Genomic DNA, 22,289 nt, shown 5'->3' with positions numbered 1-22,289 from the left:
AGCTGGCCGTGCCAACCTGTTTCCAATCCACTCTGCCAGCTCCTTTTGAGAACAGAGCTGTCTAATCAGAGGGAAAGTGAGTTACATTGTTGCGTGAGCTCCTGGAAGGATACCAGGACGCATGTCTCAAAGGCAGAGCTAGGGAGGGCGGGGCAGGGGGGAATGGAGGCCACACTGGTCACATAGCAAGACCTTCCCTCCAAAACTCTTCAGCTGTCTTTGGAGTTCCTATAAGGGTCTCTGCATTATCTGCACTGACTTATGTAGTCTTTAAAAAAGTATTTAAAATCGCATTCAATTTCTTGTATGTGGGAGTCTATGGTATGCAGCACAGACATAAAAGTCATAGGGCAATTTACAGATGCTACTCTCCTCTTCTAGGATGAGGTCCTGGGAGTCAAACTTGGCCCTGAGGCTTCCAGCAGGTTCCTTTCCCAGCTGAGCTACTCGTTAGCTCCATTCTTTCTTCCTCCTTTTCTTTCTTCTCTCTCTCCTCTCTCCTCCTACCCCCCTCCTTTGTTTCTTTATTTCTTTCTCCCCTCTCCTTTGATACAAAGTTCCATTATGTAGTCCCAACTGGCCTGGAACTCTCTATGTAGTCTGTTTGCCTCAAAAAATCACAAGGACCCGTCTACTTCTCCCTCCCAAGTGGTGCAACTAACGGCATAGCCTTAAATCTATATTCTATTCTCAAGAAGTTGGGGCTCTGGAAACACAGGCTCCACATTCCTGCCATTCAGTCAATGGGAGTTATGCAGCTGTCCCTCTCAACATACCCAGTGTTCACTAAAGTTGTGTCCTTCTCCCCTGTGTCCCTGTCACCACCCTTGATCCACTGTTCATCCTCACAGGTCTTTGGCCTTTGCAAGCCCTTGCCTCTCAGAGACCTCCCATCCGTTTCTACTATTCTAATCCTAGCCACAGTTCCCTGGCATCGCAACCGTCAGCCTCGCTCTCCCCATCAAGTGACTGGGGTGTTCTCCCTCTTTGGGCTACTCCTGATGCTTATTATGATTTTATAGCTGTCATGGTTAATATTGATCGCCAACATGATAGGATCACCTGTGAAGTCTGGGCACACCTGTGAGAGGCTGCCTAGATTAGGTTAGCCTCTGGTTAAGCCTGTGAAGAACTGTCTTACTAGGTTAATGGGGCTGGGAAGACCCACCCTAAAAGCAGATGGCCCCATTCCCTGGTCCTGGGTTATGGACTTTTAAACAGAAGAAAGGAAGCGAAATGGAAGCATCCTTCTCTCTCTGCTTCCTGACTGGGGACACATGGGACCAGCTACCCCAAGCTCTTGGAGTCCACTCCATGATGGACTACCTACACCCGTAACTGAGAGCCAAGAAACCCTTTCTCCCTTCAGTCGCTTTTGCCATCCTCTCATGCCCAGTGATACTGTCAATTATCTGTGATTCCTGGCTCTCCTGACTGCTGTGTGAGGGCTAAAAGTCTACACACACGTTCCTCCATGAACAAAGGCATGAGGGAAGCGTCTAAGAGGGACTGGGCTCACTGCTGTGAATGAGGGAAACAGAGACACTGAAAGCAGGACCTGCCGAGTTCATCTGCCAGCACCGCACAGCCCGGGAAACATATATCTAAGCGTTCTGTTGGCATCTGCAGTAAAACCGTACGCCGTCTACTTACATTTGCAAAGCATTTTCTACTCGGCGGCTCTGTAAACCCCCTTGTGTCATTCTGTTAAACAAGACGCCTTTATTTCTTCAAGCGACACTCTAAACTCCAACTATAACCCAGCTGCATTCATTCCGTCTCCCCTTCCAGCTAACTTCAGATCACCAACGTTTTGTTTTGAAAAAGTGTGCAGATCTTGTTCTAAGTTTACTTACCTGGGTAACTGCTGAAAGAGAGCCGGTTGCTGGCGGTATGTTTGTCCTTGATGTTGAAGTCCCAGTGTTTATAGATCCTGAGCATGGCTGCGTATGTGTACCAGCTCGAGTGGGCAAAATAGATGTTTTCAAATCCAGGAAGGACCTGTAGTCAGAATCATAGTTAATGACACGGGTGTATGGTATCTGTCTACATATTACACACAGGAGGCATTCACGGGGTGTGCCTGAGGTAAATATTTATGGTACTCTCTTCTTAGAATTACATTTATTTTTGTGTATGTGTGTGTGTGTTCATGAATGTGCATTATGTATGTATGCATGTATATACATGTGTATGTATGTATGCATGCATGTATGTAGTATGTATGTGTGCATGTATGCATGCAGGTACATGTGTATGTATGCATGTGTGTGTATGTATGCATGCATGTATTTATATGTGTGTTTGTATGCATGTATGTATGTACGTACATGTGTATGTATGTATTCCTGTGAATGTGAACGTGCCACAGTATACACGTGGAGGTCAGAGGACAATCTGTGAAGTTAATTCTCTCTCAACCTGTGGTTCTCAGGGATTGAGCTCAGGTCATCAGGCTCGGCAACGAGAGCCTTTTACCTAATGAATCATCTTAACGACTATTGTTTTCTTTATTATTGGAAAATACAGCTGAGAGGTCCAACATTAATCCTTAACGTACGCAACACAAACTGTCCTTCTGCTGTGTGAAACAGAACAAACTGGCAGAGGATCCACATGCCATGACATCCAGCCAGGAGTGAGAAGAGGTTGGCTATACGTGGATGATAGGCATATAGAAAAAGCACGTGAAATCTGTTATGGCGTGTACTAGTATATGCTAATATGTACTGATAGAAAGATCCATGTCAGTGGGAAGAAGATAGTGGCTGCAGGTCTCACCTTAATAAGAGCAGAACAGTGGCCCATTTCCCAAATCTTAAACTTCTTCAAGCTGCTGGTTTTTGTGGGCGATAGGGAGGGAATGAGGTCCAGCAGATCACCAACAGCATTCAGCAACTGAATTTGCAACATTGTCATGGGCTGCGAAAAGATACAATAGCACTTGTGACGTGTGTCACTTTGACTTTTCTTGTTGTTCATGCTCTGTTAAGTTACTGCTTTGTGGAGGGTGTACAGTGCGACGGGGGACCTCATGCTACTGTAATTCACAAACTCATTTTCTGGCTTTAAAACTGAGAAGCAGAGACAGCACATTTGTGTGGGGGCAGAGTCTACAAATGAAGTTCCTTCTTGGAGACAGCCATCAGGGCTTCTGTTGGTGTTCCTCTGCAGGGGTTCCTCGGGTGTGGCAGTAACTTTATTGGGTTTCATGGTTCCAGAGGGTTACAGTCCATAATTATCATACTGAGGAACACGGCAGCAGGCAGGAAGGCATGGCACTGGAGCCGTAACTGAGAGCTTACATCCGATCCTTAAGCATGAGCCCCGGAGAGCTAACTGGAAATGAGCTTTGGAAACCTCAAAGCCCACACCTCCTCCAACAACCCCCCCTCCTCCAATCTTTGTCAAACAGTTCTAGCAACTGATGACAAAGTATTCAAACATATGAGCCTATGGGGGCCATTACCACTCAAACCACCACATAGTTTTTACTGTCTCTTTGTTCTATGTCTATTCTCTGGAAAAGCAGAGAGTGCCTTTAACAGAGGGTCCTCTTCTCCGGCCTTTTCCTATTGTTGTCTCTTGAGACATTATTCTACTATGTCGCCAGGCTGTTGAAGAACTCAGAGAAATTCTCCTGCCTTTGCACCCCCAAGTGAGCAGATTACAGGAATGAACCACCACACTTGATGGGTCACTCCCATGTTAGCTTCATTTTGCTAAAAGTTTAGATATTTGTCCCGATACCCACAGGTAAGTGTATTCTCACCCACAGTGAAGGAAATGTCTCTTTGCAACAGATGGAGACCACTACAGAGAGGCACAACCAATCAAAATGTTTTGTGGAGCCCAGTGCCAAAGGATATATTTATAAAACACTCCCGCACCCGAGGCTCAAGGAACATTGTGGGAGAAGCGTGTAGAGATGAAAAGACCCACAAAACCAGGGATATTCTGTGATATTCTTCCTCCTAGGAGTGTCAGAGGCTACTCCCATAAAGGCTCGCCAACATGATGGCCTTAATGTGAGTTGAATAAGGACGGCAAGAATGGAAGGCAGGAGGAGATTGGGAGAGACGACAGGGCCTCAGCCTACTGAAGAACTCCAGGAACTAAGAAGTGCTGAGAATTGGAAAAAGAGCTGGCTGCACTTATGTATTTAGGAATGAATTATATACATCTCACATATATGTACGTATGTATCAACGGTTAATGAAAAAGGTTGGGGCTGGAGAGATGGCTCAGCGGTTAGAGCACTGACTGCTCTTCCAGAGGTCCTGAGTTCAATTCCCAGCAACCACATGGTGGCTCACAACCATCTGTAATGAGATCTGGCACCCTCTTGTGGTGTGTCTGAAGACAGTGGCAGTGCACTCACACACATGAAATAAATCTTAAACAAAAGAAAAAAGAGGTCATGAATTTGAAAGAGAGGAGCAAGGAGTTCATGAAGGGACTAGGAAGCAGGAAAGGAAAAGTGATAATTATGACCTCAAAAAAGTAAAAAGAAATCTAAAAGGTTAAATATACTTTTATATCATTTTTTCCCACTTTAAAAAAAGATAGATTTTTCTTTGTTGTTAAATTGTGCTTTGTAATTAGGACCAGTGTGGTTCTGAAGTCAAGCCTACCAACCAAGTTCCTTCAAGGAAATGCTGTCTTTGCTCCTTCCTTTGCTCTCCCTTTCTTCCGTGGGTAATTTTTTTTAAGGTTTAGATTTTTAAATTTATTATTATTTTAAATAATAAAATAATTTATATATATTTAATATATAATAAATTTATATAATTTTGTGTTGGCGGGTAGAAGGTATGTGCATGCACACATGTGTGTGTGCATGTGCATGTGGGTGTGTGCGTACACAAATGCCACAGTGCACATATGCAGGTCAAAGGATAATCTGTAGGAGCCAGTTCTCTCCTTTCACTATGCCCATATCTTGACTGAATCCAGATCATCAGGCTTGGCAGCAAGAGACTTTATATTTTAATGGTGGTCTCAATAGACATTGTTGATTCTCAAAATCTGAAAACAGAAAAGTCTATTTATCTATCATCTACCATCATCTATCTATCTATCTATCTATCTATCTATCTATCAATCTATCTATCTATCTATCGTCTACATATCTCTCTACCCTTCTATCCAACATTATCTGTCTTATGTAGAGGCAGCATGTAAGAAACAGTTCTCTTCATCTTACTTCCTTTTACAACAAATCACCAAGGCTGTTCCCAGACAGAGCCTGGACTTATCAGAGCTACCCCATTGGTCTGGTTGGTCCTCTCTGCGTTTGGACAGTTTCAGTCTTCTGCTATGACACAGGGCTTGCAATCAGCGGGTCTGCACACCTCCCTTACTGTGTATCTGCTGCTGTATCCCTGTGATAACACCAAAGGGGGCTTTCTGGGTCAGAGGGCACACGAGTACCAGGCTTTCACACAGAGCACACAAATCCTAACCAGTGGTTTTAGAACAGGGCCCTCTTTTTCCACAGCCTGTCAACACCAGAGTATGGAGGAGGAATTATTTATCAGGATGGTTTCAAATTTCCTTCCTTCCTTCCTTCCTTCCTTCCTTCCTTCCTTCCTTCCTTCCTCTCTTCCTTCCTTCCTTCCTTCCTCCCCTTCCTTATTCTTCCTTTATCTCTTTCTTTTTTAAAAAAAGATTTATTTATTTATTATATATAGGTACACTGTCGCTGTCTTCAGACACAGCATAAGAGGGCATCAAATCTCATTACAGATGGTTGTGAGCCACCATGTGGTTGCTGGGATTTGAACTCAGGACCTCTGGAAGAGCAGTCAGTGCTCTTAACCACTCCACCCCCCTTTATCTCTTTCTTATGTAGTATCCTAGTTAGGGTTTCTATTGCTGTGATGAAACACCATGACCAAAAAGCTTTCACGGCCATAGTGTTGTTCATCACCAAAGAAACTCAGGATAGAACTCAAACAAGGCAGGAACCTAGAAGCAGGAACTGAAGCAGAGGCCATGGAGGGTGCTGCTTACTGGCTTGCTCTCCCTGGCTTGCTCAGCCTGCTTTCTTATAGAACCCAGGACCACAGCCCAGGGGCAGCACCACCCACAATGGGCTAGGACCTCTCTTATCAATTACAATTACAATGCCATACAGGCTTGCCTACAGCCTGATCTTATAGAGGCCTTTCCTCAACTAAGGTCCACCTTTTAAATGACTCCAGGTTGTGTCAAGTTAAAGCAGACAGCACATACAGTGTTTCGTGTACTCCAGGACGGCCTCAGATTCACGCCGCAGTTGAAGATGGTTGCTCTACTTTCCTCTCCATTGATGTGATAAACTATGTGGACAAGAAGTGACTCGGGGAAGGAAAGGACTTAGTGGCTTGCAAGTCCAGGTTAAGACCCATCCCCAGTAAAGAGCAAAGAAAACAAAGCCATCCTCACTGTGCGCTTGCATCCTCACTGTGCGCTTGCTACTCAGTGTTCTCCATTCTTGCACAGTGCCAGGGCACAGCTCATCAAATGGTGCCACCCATAATTAGAGTGGGGTTTTCCACCTCAGTTAACCAGATAATCCCTCGTAGGCTAACCTGCTCTAGACAATCCCTCAGGGTTCTCCTCCCTGACGGTCATTCCTTGTGTTGACAATTTGAACTAGCCAACACAATGGCCTTGAACTCTTGACCCCTCATCCGTACAGCCAAGGGCTTGAGGTTCAGGTGTGTGTCACCATGCCCAGCGTGTAAACTTGATTTCTAATGTATTAGCAGGACTAGGGGGTGGGGGACCCCTAAGATTAAGAATCATGAACATCTGGGCTGGAGCAATGGCTCAGTGGTTAAGAGCACTGACTGCTCTTCCAGAGGTCCTGAGTTCAAATCCCAGCAACCACATGGTGGCTCATAATCATCTGTACTGGGATCTGATGCCCTCTTCTGGTGTGTCTGAAGACAGCGACAGTGTACTCACATACATAAAAGTAGAAAAACTAAAAAATAAACAAAAAGAATCATGAACATCATTGTGGTGACTTTTTTTTCAAATGTTTTGCCTGATGTATACATCACACACACACACACACACACACACACACACACACACATACACATACCACACACACATACACACACATACACATGCCACACACATATACACACACATATACAAACACATACACACACACATACACATACCACACACACACATACAAACACACACACACCATACACACACACCATACATACCCACACACCATACACACACACCATACATACACACATATACACACACACCATACACACACCACCACACACCATACATACCACACACACACATCATAACACACACACACACACACACACACACACACACACACACACATTATTTACCATTTACCCAAGGGAACAAACATCCATAACATTCAGAACTTTGTCAATGGTATCTTAGGGACCTCAGGCTTGTTAGTGTCCTTCCAGAATGATGACCAGACCTGTGTTTAAGTGATGGCCACCAGGCATGGCAGTCAGAATTTATATAGAGACATTTTATCTTAATGAGCAGATAACCTAAAACACTAACTCCTGTTGGGTGAGCTTACAATCTTGGAACTGGCCCTTAACCTCTGCAGGAGCGGCGTATAGTAAAGGCTGGGGAAAACAGACACACACTGTTCTGTGCCTAAGCCTTGTGTCAGGCAGTTAGATGTCACGGTATGGCGTTACAGTGCTTGCCTGTGAGGAATGTCTGTTCTGGTCCCAGTTTGATCTGCACCTCACTTGGAATGCTTTTTTCCCCACTCTGTTGATAGAGTTGGCTTGCAAGTGATCAAGTAGCCCAGGTTGGCCATGAACCCAGGATGGCCACGTGCCCTGGATGCTTGGCTTGCTTTTTTGTTCATTTCCTTGTTTTGCCGGTTGGATTTAGTTACGTGCATTTCTATGAGAACGATCATTAGATGAAGAAAATTTTATTTTGTTTTGTTTATGGTGCAAGGGATAGAACCCAGAATATGCTAGATAAGTATTGTGACACAAAACTTTGCCCTTAACCTTGGATCAAAAGAAAAATTGTTTCATCATTCCAGTCATAGAAATTCTGAGGAACCTTATAAAAGTCTTACCTTCGTTTCCTCCTCTGAAGCTCTTTTCTGTGCTCCAAGATACATCCCATCTAGTTGTGACACCACGTAGCCAGTGTGTCTCCAGAACGGGTCATCCTTCTGGTCTTTGATGTTTTTCCTAGTCCACAGTTCTTGCTTTCTGGGGGAGAAATTAGACTTTACCATAGATCTCAAAGCCAAACCAAACCAGGAGTCTGGAGGCCCGCACCTGCACACGCAGGTATAGTTAAATTATTAATTGTGTTACATTGTTGTCATTCAAGTGACTTCAGTACTAACTTTAAACTGTTCCTAATTTCACCCCAGGACATTAACTCTTTCATAGCTTCTTTAGGGCCCTGTGTAGACTCTGAGTGTTACACTGACCTGTGTATGTTACACCATACATGAAAGCATAGAGTTTCATCAGGTCAGTAGGGACAGTTAAGTTTACTTTTGTAGGTAGTTGCTAATGGGAGAAATGATGCCAAGGACAAGATGGTTTAAACACAGGCTGCTGCTCTCACAGAGGTCTCCACCCTATTCACTTCATTATTGCTGTGTGCGTCAACAGCTCTGCTCTAGCATTCTCATGGGGGAAAAAAAGGTTACTATTACACTTGTCAGTGCACCAGGTGCCTGCAGTACCTGTGACATCCAGAAGAGGGCAGTGGATCCCCTGGAGCTGGAGTTACAGACGGTGGAGCCACCAGATGGGTGCTGGGAACAGAACCCAGGTTATCCACAAGAACAGCAAGTGCTCTTAACTGCCGAGCCATCTCTCCAGGCTCCCAAAATGATTTATTTTTAAAAGTTCGTTCATTTTTACTTCTTTGAGTTCTCTGTTTTTTTTTTTTTTTTTTTTTTTTGCTTTGTTTTGTTTTTAATGAGATGATTTAGTGATTTGACACAAATTTTACGCACAGAAAGCTGTTTCCAGTTCTGTTTAGGGTGTCTCTCTTCTTAAGACAGTTCAGTGCACACCTCCGGGATCCAGCCTCACAGTTTTGCCTGATGCTCGAGAACCTCTAGACATCCAAAAGGGATGTTTAGTGCCCGCTCAGCAGCGCACACAAGAATCTTTGGGTTTGGGGTTGGGGATTTAGCTCAGTGGTAGAGCGCTTGCCTACCAAGGCCCTGGGTTCGGGTCCTCAGCTCCAAAAAAAAAAAAAAAAAAAAAAAAAAGAAGTATCCCAGAAAGCAAATTAAGATGTTTGACTTTAGAGCTTCTGTACTATGGACACCAAGGCAAGGGGATCTTAGCTTGAATTCGAGGTCAATCTGGGATACATTGTAAGACTCTATGTCTCCCCATGTACCAGGTGAGGGACTTAGATATTCTCCCAACTCCCAACTAGAGTTAATTGCCATGCTCACGACACAGAAACACCTTGGGGAAGGAGGAGAGGGGGGCCTGGAAAGAAAGAGGGGGTCACCCACATGGGAAGCCTCAGGGATTTGACTTCCCCTTCTCTGTTTCTAAAAGAGCTGAAGTTGCTAACAACCAGGCTTCCGTCCATTACAGAAAATGTGGCCTCTCTAGTAAAAGGGTCTGCTGAAGAGGCAAACTCAGATTCAGTATGGTGGGGGGAGTGGCAGGGTAGCCATGGGAACAAGGAAGGGTAGCCATGGGAACAAGGAAAGGGAGCTTTTATACATACTCCATGAAGTCCTGCACTTTCTTCATGATGGTAGGATTCTTGATCAGCTGTGGGTACAGGTTCGTGAAGTGGTCATACATGTGTCTGAAATGACAGATACAGCGTTACCTTCCAGTGTCTCTTGGATGTAACTTCAGTAACCCACTCTTTTTTGGCTAACTGGAATGCTTACCAGATGCAAGTCTCCACCATCATTCTTTAGAACTTAAACCAAACAAACGCACAACTTAACATTAAGAACTATTTCCAGGAGCTGGAGAGATGGTTCGGCAGTTAAGAGCACTCACTGCCCTCCCAGAGGACCTGAGTTTGTTTCCCAGCACCCAACATAAAAGTCAGACGTGGTGGGACACAACCGTAACCCCAGTGCTGGGAAGATGGGGAGACTGGATGCTGGAGGCTTGCTGGACTGCCAGCTTAGGCGAAACGAGCTCCGGGTTCCATAAAGAGTAAGGCGGTGGGACTGGAGAGATGGCTCAGTTGTCAAGAGTGAAAATTGGTTGGGCAGAGGTCCTGAGTTCAAGTCCCAGCACCCACACCAGGCAGTTTACAACTTCCTGTAACTCCAGCTCCAAGGAGTTATAATGTCTCTGACTCCTTATTGCACACAGACACACACACACAGACATGCATATACATTCACTTACAGGCACACACATATACACACAGAGACACATTCAGACATGTACAGAAAGACACACAGACACACAGATACAGACACACACCACAGCATTTCCACATTGATGGTGGTGGTGGTGATGATGATGATGATGACGATGACGACGATGATGACGATGACATTTAAACTAACATGGAATGCAGAAGAGGAAAACACCGTAAGTGACTGGTGTGCTATGAAACGTTCACCGTGTGGCCTGTGTGGCCCCAGCTGGCAGTACTGTTTTGAGACACGGTGAAGTCTTTCTAACAAAGCCTAGAGGTTAGAGGTAGAGCTATGGGAGTGGGGGCTCTGGGTTATGGGTGATCCCTTCTCCTGCAGTCCTGTACATTGTGACTCTGGACATCATGTAAACATCTGCACATGGACTGTATCTGTCTCCCAAACTACAAACCCGAAATAAAGTTTCCTTTAAAGTGGTTTCTTACTGGTGTTTTATAACCATGATGAAAAATGTTAATAGAGCTCCTGTGAGGCTCCCACATGACTCACTGCTCTCATGGGCCCGAACTACCAGGGCTTGACCCCTCTGACACCAGAGAGCCTTTCACCCTAAGGCTGACTAATCACTTCAAGCCTCTTGTCACAGATGGAAAAATGGACTAACCAAGTGCCCCTCGTGGGTTTGACGATTTAAGTCGGTTTCTCCGGGCAACAAACTTAGGGGTTCTCATTCCAAGATGTCCCTACACATCTCAGTGAGTTTCAGGAGACAGCTAAATACTCCGTGTGGCCTTGGAAGTGAGGAGATGCTGGAAGTCCACAGAGCTGGAAGAGGTAGGGGTTGGCTACGGCAATCTCAGACGGCAGTGATTACACAGCCGGGCATCCGGAAGAGCATGCAGGTCTTACATAGCAGGTGATCAAATACCCACACTAATGACTAAAGAGATCTCTCTACCCCGATGGGTGCTGGGGATGTCTTCACAACCATTGACTAAACCCTCTTCTCCCTACAAGGTGCCTCCAGTAACATAGACCCATTCTGGGGTTCACTGGTCAGAGGAGGAGGGACAATTATTAATTGATTCTAAAATCTGAAGGAATGAGATTCAGACCACGGAGAAGTGGGGGTTTTGCTTGTAGAGTTTATCCCAGGATGATGTAGAAAAACTCTGAGTACTTAATTCAAAGTCTTCCCCTTCAGTGGAATGCTCTGTGGCTTTGCTCCCTGTGTGTGTGACTACTTATGCGCTTGTATAATGTTTACAGCACGGGGAGACTGATCAGTGGTTGAAAATATTAGCATCTGCATGGTGGCTCACGACCATCAGTAACTCCCGTTTTAGAGGACCCGAAGCCCTCTTTTGTCCTCCATGGGCAGCAGACACACACGTGGTACACATTCATTCATGCAGGCAAAACACTCAGACACCTAAGATTAAAAAAAAATTAAAAATACAAATATAATTAAAAGTGCAGGAGCTCCCGAGCTGAACGCAGCCCCACAAACTTGGTGGCTGCTCCTAAAACACCAACTCCTCAAAGGGACACATGACAGGAAGGGTGAGGGGGTCTCTCTCTGCCCGGGGAAGCCCAGGAAACCTACTTTCTGGAAAAAGGCTAAGCCTAGAAAGAGGCTCGAGTGTGTGGAGACCACCTGTAGATCTCGGAGAACCCTGGGCAGTAAGGGATGCGAGCATTTTGAACTGGAAGGGGAAAAGAGACAGGGCCAACCATCTAAGCTGCATTTCTTACTAAAAGATGAAATCACGGGTTGCAAGTATAGAAGTCTGGCAAGATGGCTCAGCCAATAACAGTGCTTGTCCTGTAAGCCCGACACCTTGAGTTTGATAAACAGAACTCAAATAAATAGAGAACAGACTCCCAAGGGCTAACCTCAGACTTCTAAAGGTACACCATGACAAGTACCTTCTCCCTACCACACATTAAGTACACACACACACACGCGCGCGCACACACACACACAATTAAATAATATTGTACTTTATATACAATGTTAACTTTAAAAAAATAAAATGTAAATTTTGGATATACAATGCTCACTTAGGTAAGGAAACAAAAATATTGGGCATTTTACCCAGTCCCCATCTTTGTAGCCACAGTCCCCATCACTGCACCCACAGTCCCCACCACTGGACCCACAGTCCCTGCCACAGCACCCAGTCCCCTGTCAGTCACTGCACCCACAGTCCCTGCCACTGCACCCACAGTCCCTGCCACTGCACCCACAGTCCCTGCCACTGCACCCACCATTCCCCATGTCACTGCACCCACAGCCCCTGTCACTGCCCCCACAGTCCCCACCACTGCACCCACAGTCCCCACTGCCACTGCACCCACAGTCCCCATCAGTCACTGCACCCAGTCCCTACACCCCACAGTCCCTGTCACTGCACCCACAGTCCCCATCAGTCACTGCACCCACAGTCCCTACCAGTGCACCCACAGTCCCTGCCACTGCACCCAGTCCCTGCCCAGTTCCCATCAGTCACTGCACCCACAGTCCCCACCACTGGACCCACAGTCCCCCCCACTGCACCCACAGTCCCCATGTCACTGCACCCACAATCCCCACTGCACCCACAGTCCCCACCACTGCACCCACAGTCCCCATAAGTCACTGCACCCACAGTCCCTGTCACTGCACCCACAGTCCCTACCAGTGCACCCACAGTCTCTGTCACTGCACCCACAGTCCTTGTCCTGCACCCACAGTCCTTGTCACTGCACCCACAGTTCCTTGTCACTGCACCCACAGTTCCTTGTCACTGCACCCACAGTCCTTGTCACTGCACCCACAGTCCCCACCACTGCACCCACAGTCCCCACCACTGCACCCACAGTCCCCATCAGCCACTGCACCCACAGTCCCCGCCACTGCACCCACAGTCCCCACCACTGCACCCACAGTCCCCATCAGTCACTGCACCCACAGTCCTTGTCACTGCACCCACAGTCCTTCCCTCCATTGCACCCACAGTCCCCACCACTGCACCCACAGTCCCTGTCACTGCACCCACAGTCCCCACCACTGTACCCACTGCACTGCACCCACAGTCCCTGTCACTGCACCCACAGTCCCTGTCACTGCACCCACAGTCCCCACCACTGCCACCCACAGTCCCCACCACTGCACCCACAGTCCCTGCCACTGCACCCACAGTCCCTGCCACTGCACCCACAGTCCCTGTCACTGCACCCACAGTCCCTGTCACTGCACCCACAGTCCCCATAAGTCACTGCACCCACAGTCCCTGTCACTGCACCCACAGTCCCTGTCACTGCACCCACAGTCCCCACCCCTGCACCCTGCCTAGTTCATACAGTGTTCCAGCTTTTTCACACTTCCACTGTCAAAAGCACAGCACTTCTCAAAAGGAGAAAGTCCTGTGGACTTTGCCCTCCACAGAGCATCGTGGAGACTCATTGGCTCTTAGACACTGTACAGCCCTCAGTGAGAAACAATGAGACCCAAATGTCAGCATTTCTAACAGAGAAAACCCGAAGCAGAGGAATATCAGTCTCGCGACTGGGAGACGGCAGCTAAGGAGACGAACACAACACAAGACAGACGGAAATATACATAGGCAGGCCCCTGACATTACCAGCTAACATGTAATTACTAGACTATTGCTTATTTAGTAGAGACTATATTTAAAATTTTTATTTTACTTTGATCATCTTCATAAGTGTGTGTGTGTGTGTGTGTGTGTGTGTGTGTGCACCTGAATGCAGTTCCCAAGGAAGCCAGAAGAGGGCATCAGGTCCTCTGGAGTTAGAGTTACTCTGGTCCTCTGGAAGAGCAGTACACAGATTTAATTTCTTTTTTTTTTTTTTTTTTGGTTCTTTTTTTTTTTCGGAGCTGGGGACCCGAACCCAGGGCCTTGTGCTTCTGGTCCTACCACTGAGCTAAATCCCCAGCCCCCCACAGATTTAATTTCTAAGTCACCTTTCCAGCCCCAAGACGAGGTTTGTTTGTTTGTTTATGTTTTGTTCTGACATTTAGAGCAGGGAAGAGATAAGTAGGTGAACAGTGGAGCTGTGCATCCGTCTGCGTTTGGGGGCTCTGAGGGACACACCGTCTACTTTTAGTCTCAGCGATGTTCAGCTCAGACTCCTGGCCTGGGTCGTGCTTCTTTGTGCAGGGGAAAATAATAAAGCATAACATTGTAATATCCAAGGTCACCCCCTCTCCCCCCACCCTCCCCTCCCCTCCCCTCCCTCTGTGTATATACACACTCTCTCACACACATGCAATCATGGAGGCCAGATGACAACCATGAGGTTTGTGCCTCAGGCCCTTTCCACCTGAGGCAGGGTTTCCATTTGGCTTGGAACTCAGCCAGTTCCATGAGCTGGTTGTCCAGTGAACCCAGGGATGTGCCCGTCTCTGCCTCCCCTGCACACTACCGTGCTCTTCTGTGACATGGGTCCTCTTGCTTGCAAAGGCAAGCTCACAGACTAAGTCGGCCCCAAGGACACAGACTTTGAATTCTAAGGTCAAAGCTTGACTCTACATTGGCTAACGACTAAAAGCGAGATTCCCGGCTTCTCCACGGTTGCGGGTCTCATGCAGCAGAACGTCGTGGATCTGTCAAGCTTAGTTTTGGGACCAGCAGTGCTTCCTCCTAAGTGGGCTAAGAGTTGCTCACCCCCGTCACTGGTCACACACACTCAGATGTCGAGAATCTCAAAGGCTCATGACCATTTATCTTTTCTGAATCTTTTTCCTCTTGTCAACACCATATTATTTAGTGCTTGTCATTCACTGTGTCTGACTCTTCTGTTTGTCTGGCTTTCCTGGATCAGGAACCAGACAGGCTGCCTTGGTGTTTTCCACAGTAATTAACCTGTGTGTGTGTGTGTGTGTGTGTGTGTGTGTGTGTGTGTGTGTGTGTACAAATGGACAAACTCTGACTAAACAGCTTGGTTTCCAACCCTGACACAAGCTTGAGGTCTTTGAAAGGAGGGCGTCTCAAATGAGACAGTGCCTCCATAAGGAAAGCCTTTAGGGCATTTCTTTAAGTAGGGATTGATGGGGGAGGGACCCACCCATTTTGGGTAATGCCATCTCTTAGGCTGGTGGTCCTGGGTTCTACAAGAAAGCAGGCTGAGCAAGCCATGGAGGACAAGTCAGTATGCAGCACTCCCCTGTGGCTTCTGTATCAGCTCTGGCCTCCAGGTTGCTGCCCTGCCTGAGTTCCTGTCCTGGCTTCCTTTGATGATGAACAGTGATGTGGAAGTGTAAGATTTAACCCTTTTCTTCCCAACTTGCTTTTTGGTCATAATGTTTCATTGCAGCAACAGAAACCCTGACTGAGACACACTTACTGGTTTTCTAACTTTCACCTTCCTAAGGCATGCGTGCCTCCCTGCCCTTTCAGGTTCCGAGTACAGGGACCCCAGTGATCACAGGATTAGTGCATGAAGGGTTCACACGAAGTTTCTCGGAACACAGTGTGGAGCCTGGCACACTAGATAAATGCTTGCAGCTAGCTGGCTGTGACCACTGTCACACGTCAGGATTGCCATCGTGCCTTCTGTATTCAGTGGTCCTCGCTAAGCTCCAAATAGTTACACATTGATGGTTCCTTAGCTGTGCTTGAGGGTCAAGCTGTAGCTTAATTCTTGCCTTTGCCTATAGACTTGACCTAGAAACATATTCGCCTTCTAACATCAAAAGGAGCAAGCCAGGCATGTGTAAGAAATTCTGGAGGAGTTTCTTGACAGCTGCGCAATACTGAGGAGAGATTGTCTGCTGCCCCTATTGGGTCTGTGGTTCTGGTAAACTTTATCAGCCTTAGCAACGATTGTATCGATTGTATCACTGTGTCAAAAACTCTCCACCACAGAACGCCCTCATGCCCACTTCGGTCCCTCCCTCCTGATCAGCAAAACAGATGTGCGCGGCACTGACTCCTCCTTGCAGCTGGGCATTTCCAAAGGCGGCGGCTTCGGCTGCTGCAATGGACACTCCATTTATCATCCACTCCATTTAAACAACTAGGGAGAGCATCCCAGGGCCCGTGTCCTCATCACCTTTTCTCTTCAGACTGGTTTCATGCCTCATTTTATTAATGACCCATTCAGGACCACTTAACTTTTTAGCTCACCAGAGAGACACCAGAGACTCAATTTACAACTCTTAGGGAGCCGCCCAATCATGTTAAAAACACAGAAACTCAGCTTGGCTGGGGCTACCACTCTGCTGCAGTATATGGAAATTCAAGCCTCTTCCTTCTGATTCATCGACTGCAACAACAGGATTCAATTAACACTAATGAGCATGTCATTACCAGCTGGAGGCAGAGTGCCAAGCCAGGTGTCTGGGTCAAGGCTGGGACCCTAACTCCAAGGCGCACAGCTGGAGGAGGGGAGAGGTGGAGCCGGAAGTCAGCGGGGATACAAGCTTACCAACTTTTATCAAGAAGACATCATTGGAGAATAGAGAGGTGGCTGTAGTTAGGAGTGTTTCCTCTTCTTGCAGAGGACTTTAGTTTGGTTCCCCGTACCCACACCGGATGGATCACAGCCAGCTATAATTCAAATTCTAGGGCATCTGATGCCCTCTTCTGGCCTCTGGGGGTTGCGCGTGCGCATGCGCACATGTGCGCACACGCCCACATGACAAATAAGAAAGACAGCCTCTAGCTGGGCATGGTGGCACATGTTTGCAATTCCAGAACTTGAGAACTAGAGGCAGGAGGATCAGGAGTTTAAGGGCATCCTCAGCTCTATTGTGAGTGATGGGCTAACCTAGGCTATATAAGAACTCGACCACCCACAAAGATAAGAGAAAGTGCGGCAGAGGAAGAGTGAGCGCCTATGGGGGTGGGCACATTTCTTGTGGCCAGGATGGGGTACCTCGAGGAAGTACCTCAAGGGAGGGAGAATTTATTTTCGCCCATGGTTTAAGAGGGTACAGTCCACACAGCGTGGAAGGGGAAGTGGACTTAATATCGGGAAGAGCTTGTGTTTGGGACTCTTTAAATCTGGTTTGGGACGAAGTAGAGATGGCAGGCAGGAACTGATCTCTAACCCTCAAGCTTGACACCTACAAACCTGTATCTGTCAGCGAGGCCCCGTGTCCAAAAGTTTCCACAAATTCTCCCAAACAGGGTCACCATCTGGCGACCAAATATTTGAACACATGAACCTGTGGGGGACATTTTATATCCAAACAGCAGGTCTGACTCTGGATGGCTAGCAACCGTTTGGGTAGTAGAGAGGAAGGCGGCAGCGCCAAGGAATCTACTCGGTTGAGACTTTGCACTGCAGCACCTTCAACCTAGACGTCGGGATCCTAGGAGCCCAGCTTGCTGCGGTACCGTTCAGCTGGCGCTCCTGCCCCTGCAAGCCCGGCCTATCTACTCCATTGAGCAGGTCGTTCACTGAACAAGCTCTCGTACAGTGGAATTCTCTGGGGCCACACGAGAAGAGGAAGGAAGTGGATAAGGCCACGCCTTCCCACAGCTCCTGGCCGCTGGGCTCTGAAGCTTGCTTGGTCACCAAGAAAGCGGCCCGCTCTTTGAAGCTTTGATTCAAACACGCCCTCGTGCTGAAGTCCCTGCCTGTGTTTGCCTTTCATGAAACAGTTAAGACAACAGAGCCCGAGCGGACGTTTCCAGAATGTCTGTTCCCTGGGACTATGTTCACAGAACTCTCACGGGTGGCTGGCGATGACGCTCAGATCACCCCACTTAAGGAGGCAGCAGAGGCAAGGGGATCTCTGTGAGTTTGAGGCCAGCCAGGACTGCATAGCAAGTTCCAAAACCACCAAGGCTGCATAGGGGGGGCCCCTTTTCAGACAAACAAAATGAAGAAGAAAGAAAGGAAAAAGAAAAGGAACATTAAAGAATAAAGAAAACAAGTCAAAACACGAGCTTTTACTTCAAAAACAAAGCCAAACCAACCAATTAAAAACAAAACAAAACAAAAACAAATCATAGTTACTGAATTGTAGCTGCTTTTTAAGAAATAAACTTCAGCAGTGGCACAGTGGGACACACCTTTAATCCCTCACTAGGGAGGAAGAGACTGGCTGATTTCTTTGAGTTCAAGGCCAGACTGGTCTAAACAGGGAGTTCAAGGACAGCCAGAGCTACGTAGTAAGATGCTGTCTTAAAAACCAAAGGGGAAAAAAGTAATGTGATTATTACAGACATGCTTTTAATGACTTTGCGGAGGCTGAGGGGTGTGTGGGGGTATGTGCAGGTGGATAAGGTTACTCAAAGAAAAACACTTTATATCTAGAAAGGAGGTATAGGATCTGTCGAGAGGCTCAGCTGAGTTTGATCCCCAGAACCCACAAGGCAGAAGGAGAGGCCTCTCACAGAGTGCTCTCTACCAATCACATACATATACCCAAGTACACACACACACACACACACACACACACACACACACACACACACACACACACACACACACACACACACACACCCAGTGGCCTGCGCTTTGAAAAGCTTCTCTACCACTGATAACCCTAACCCAAAATTAATCACAACCCTAACGCACCCCTAAGTGTCTGCTGGAAGATGTTACAACATGTTTTCTGTACCACTAGAGCTGCTCTCTCAGAACTCGCTTTCCCTCATGCCTATATATATATATATATATATATATATATATATATATATATATATATATGTATATATGTGTGTGTGTATATATATGTATATATATGTGTATATATGTATATATATGTATATATATGTATATGCCACTAACAACTTAATCTTAACTGTTTATAGTCAAACAATTACTGTTTGAATTATTTCTCCAAATTTGCAACTCGGTTAAATAACACAGCCAGAGTTAAGTGGAGAAGGAAGTGCAAACGGAGTCCGAGAGGAGCTGAGGACTTAGATTCACACATCTAATGCTGCTTTAAACGCATTTTAAAATTATGTGCAAGGGTTGAGGAGATGGCTCAGTGGTTGAGTGCATAGAGGACCTGGGTTCAGTTTCTGACACCCACAAGGTTATTCCAGTTCTGGGGGCTCCTGATGCCTTCTTTTGGCCTCCACAAGTATGGCAAACAGAGGGCACACTTACATGCAGACAGGCAAAACACTTGTAAAATTAAATAAATCTTTTCCAGAGCATGGCTTTTATACACTTCTGTATGATAAGGTTATTTACATAATAAAATTGCAAAAGCTGGGTAAAAGAAAAATAACAAGAGGACCTGAATTTGGATTCCCGGCTAGGTATGGGAGTGCATGTCTGTAATTCTAGAGCTGGTATATGCAGACAGAAAGGTCTGGGGAGCCACTGGCAGCCAATTTAACTGCATGGATGAGCTGTAGGTTCAGTAAGAGACCTTGCCTCAAAATAAGGGGGTGGGGGAGAAATAGAAGACACCGTCCATTGACCTCTGCTCCCCACGGGCAGGTATACACCCACGAATACACACAAGACAGGATTTGTAGTTTAAGCAATAAGAGACACAGTCTATAACTGATTCCATCTCAGTGGCACAGAGTAAGATCCGTGTTTAACTTACCACAAGCAGGGTTTAGTGGCCCCCGATAAAGTTAGGTTTAAACCGCACTTAACTAGGATGTCACAGAGAACAAAAGAAGCCAGCCAAGTCGAAAAGACAATTTCCTATCAAACACAACGTGACTCAGGGAGGTATAACTTCACTCCCTTAGAGCCTTTGCTCTATAAAACAATCCTCTAGCACTCAGGAGGCTGAGGCAGGAGGATCACTGCATCTTTGAGGCCAGCCTGGGTTGTTGTATGAGTCCCAGACCAGTCATGGCTAGGGTGACTGCGTTTCACAGGGAAACACTGCAGTGGGAGCACGTCTCAGTGGTAGCGTGAAGCTCAGAGAGTGCTGGAGGCTCTGGTTTGGATCCCAACACCACATGAAACTGGGCATGGTGGCCCCAGCACTTGGGAGGTAGAGGCAGGAAGATCAGAAGTGCAAGGTCATCTTCAGCTTCATAGTGAGTTCAAGACCAGCCTGGGCTATGTGAGAGCCTGCTACAAATACCCCAGAAAAGCTTAAATATAGTGATTACATTGTTATCAACTCTGTCCTTGTTATTTTATAAGACAAGGCAAGGACTCCCAAGAGGGAACGGCAATAGACTTAGGAGGAATGGTTACAGTATGCTGTAAACTCATTAAATTTTCAGTTTAAATCTCCTCGTCTACTTGGAAATGTTTCAAAATATTAGAAGATAAATGCTCTTGCATTTTATTAATTTAAGCAGTCTCTATTCTGTTTTTATTTATTCATCCATTCATTTAGGGTGTGTATATGGAGGTGAGCGTGCCATGGTGTGTAAGTCTGGAAGTCAGAGGACAACTCATAGGAGCTGGTTCGTTCCTTTCAACAAGTGGGTCCCTGGGACTGAACTCAGGCTGTCAGGCTTGGTGGCACTTGCCTCTAACCATTTAGTCATCTTACATTTCACTCTCAATAAATCTTCCCTGCTTTGTCTCTCTCAGGAAGTCATTCCGCATATTACCCGCTTTCTACCCAATGGCAAATGACTAGTAGGATTGCATGATGCCCATCTCTCAAATGGTTTTATAGCTTTCAAAATGAACAAAGGAAGGTGGCTGAGAAGATGGCCGCTGCAAAAACCTGAGTTTGGATTCCCAGAACCCACACAAAAAAGCTGAGGTTACACCATGTTTAACCCAGTGCTGCGGGGGTGGACACAGGAGGCACTCTGGAGCCCATTGGCTGTCCAATCTCGCTGAATCACTTCCGGTTCCGTGAGAAGCCGCGTCTCAAAAACATTCAAGTGGAGAGCAATTGAGGAAGGCTTGGAGTACCAGCCTCTGGCCTACGCACACACAGGCACACCAGTACACACATACACACACTCATACAGACACACAAATCTCATCTTTAAAAAAAATGGAAGATGAAACGCGGATAATGAACTAATGGATGATTATGGGTACAAGTAGGGTGCCGATAACCTATCATGTGTACCCCAGCTACCCTCCACCACTAACACATCACACCAGGAGCCACTGCTGGACAAAGCAAAGGGATGGGGCACTTACAGAGCTGTGAGGTAGCCCTCGAGGTAGCCAGCCAGGAACATGATGATCTCATTGGACAGGATCTGAGAGCCGTACCCAGCTTTGATCTCCAGGATGCCCCAGCCTGTGGTTTGAATGGAGTCGTTGTAGAAGCCGTAGGCGTCCCCTTTCTTGTCCAGTACCATCTTGATTTCCACCGCCTTCGTATCAGGTAACCAGTATGCAGTTGCATAGTGGACTCCTGTGGGAAAAGGGAGCCGTGAGGAATGCCACTCACCTGTGGCCTGCGCCTTCCCCCTGTGCAATCAACAGTCAGACATTTGCGTTTGAAGCTTTCTAGCCTACAGGCTCTGCAGATGGCTCAGTCAGTGAAGTTTTTGCTGAGCAAGTCTAAGGACCTGAGATTGGTCCCTGGCACCTGCCAGGTGTGATAACACGCATCTGTCATCCCCGTGCTGCGAGGGTGGCCACACGCGCCTCTCCACAGCTCACTGGGGTAAGAGACCTGTCTTGAAAAAAATTAAAAGGTAGACAACATCCCAAGGGACAATTCCTGCGGTTGGCGTCTAGCTACACGCGTGTGCACGGACGCACGCGCATGCACACGCGCGCGCGCACACACACACACCCATGCACACATAACACACATAGGTATACACATACTAGTGTACACACCTGCCCCAAAATACACACAAATATTGCTGCACACACCTGTCCCAAAATAAACACACACACACACACACACAAACACACACACACACCACACTATTTAAAAATAAATTTTTCAATTCCTTCTCTTGGTCTCACAGGTTCCTGTCCAGGTGTCCAGCTGTAACATCAAAGCCCCAGCACGCCGGGGCCCAGAAATGATCCATTCAGCTCTTCATCC

At 46.8% G+C, this 22,289-nt stretch overlaps 1 protein-coding gene across 1 annotated transcript in view; it reads right to left on the bottom strand.

The window, feature by feature from the left end:
* Positions 1-22,289, bottom strand: part of Plbd1 (phospholipase B domain containing 1) — a 58,624-nt gene that overhangs the window by 25,581 nt on the left and 10,754 nt on the right. Inside the window, exons 2-6 of the mRNA XM_032905519.1 lie at positions 21,422-21,641; positions 9,745-9,828; positions 8,105-8,243; positions 2,782-2,922; positions 1,857-2,001 (exon numbers count right to left, since the gene is read on the bottom strand). Of these exons, the coding sequence (XP_032761410.1) occupies positions 1,857-2,001; positions 2,782-2,922; positions 8,105-8,243; positions 9,745-9,828; positions 21,422-21,641 (729 nt within the window). The remainder of the gene's footprint in view (positions 1-1,856; positions 2,002-2,781; positions 2,923-8,104; positions 8,244-9,744; positions 9,829-21,421; positions 21,642-22,289) is intronic.

The sequence above is a fragment of the Rattus rattus genome, chromosome 6, assembly GCF_011064425.1.
Source record: "Rattus rattus isolate New Zealand chromosome 6, Rrattus_CSIRO_v1, whole genome shotgun sequence".
NCBI classification, from domain to species: Eukaryota; Metazoa; Chordata; class Mammalia; order Rodentia; family Muridae; genus Rattus; species Rattus rattus.
This window is presented reverse-complemented; position numbering and strand designations above follow the sequence as displayed.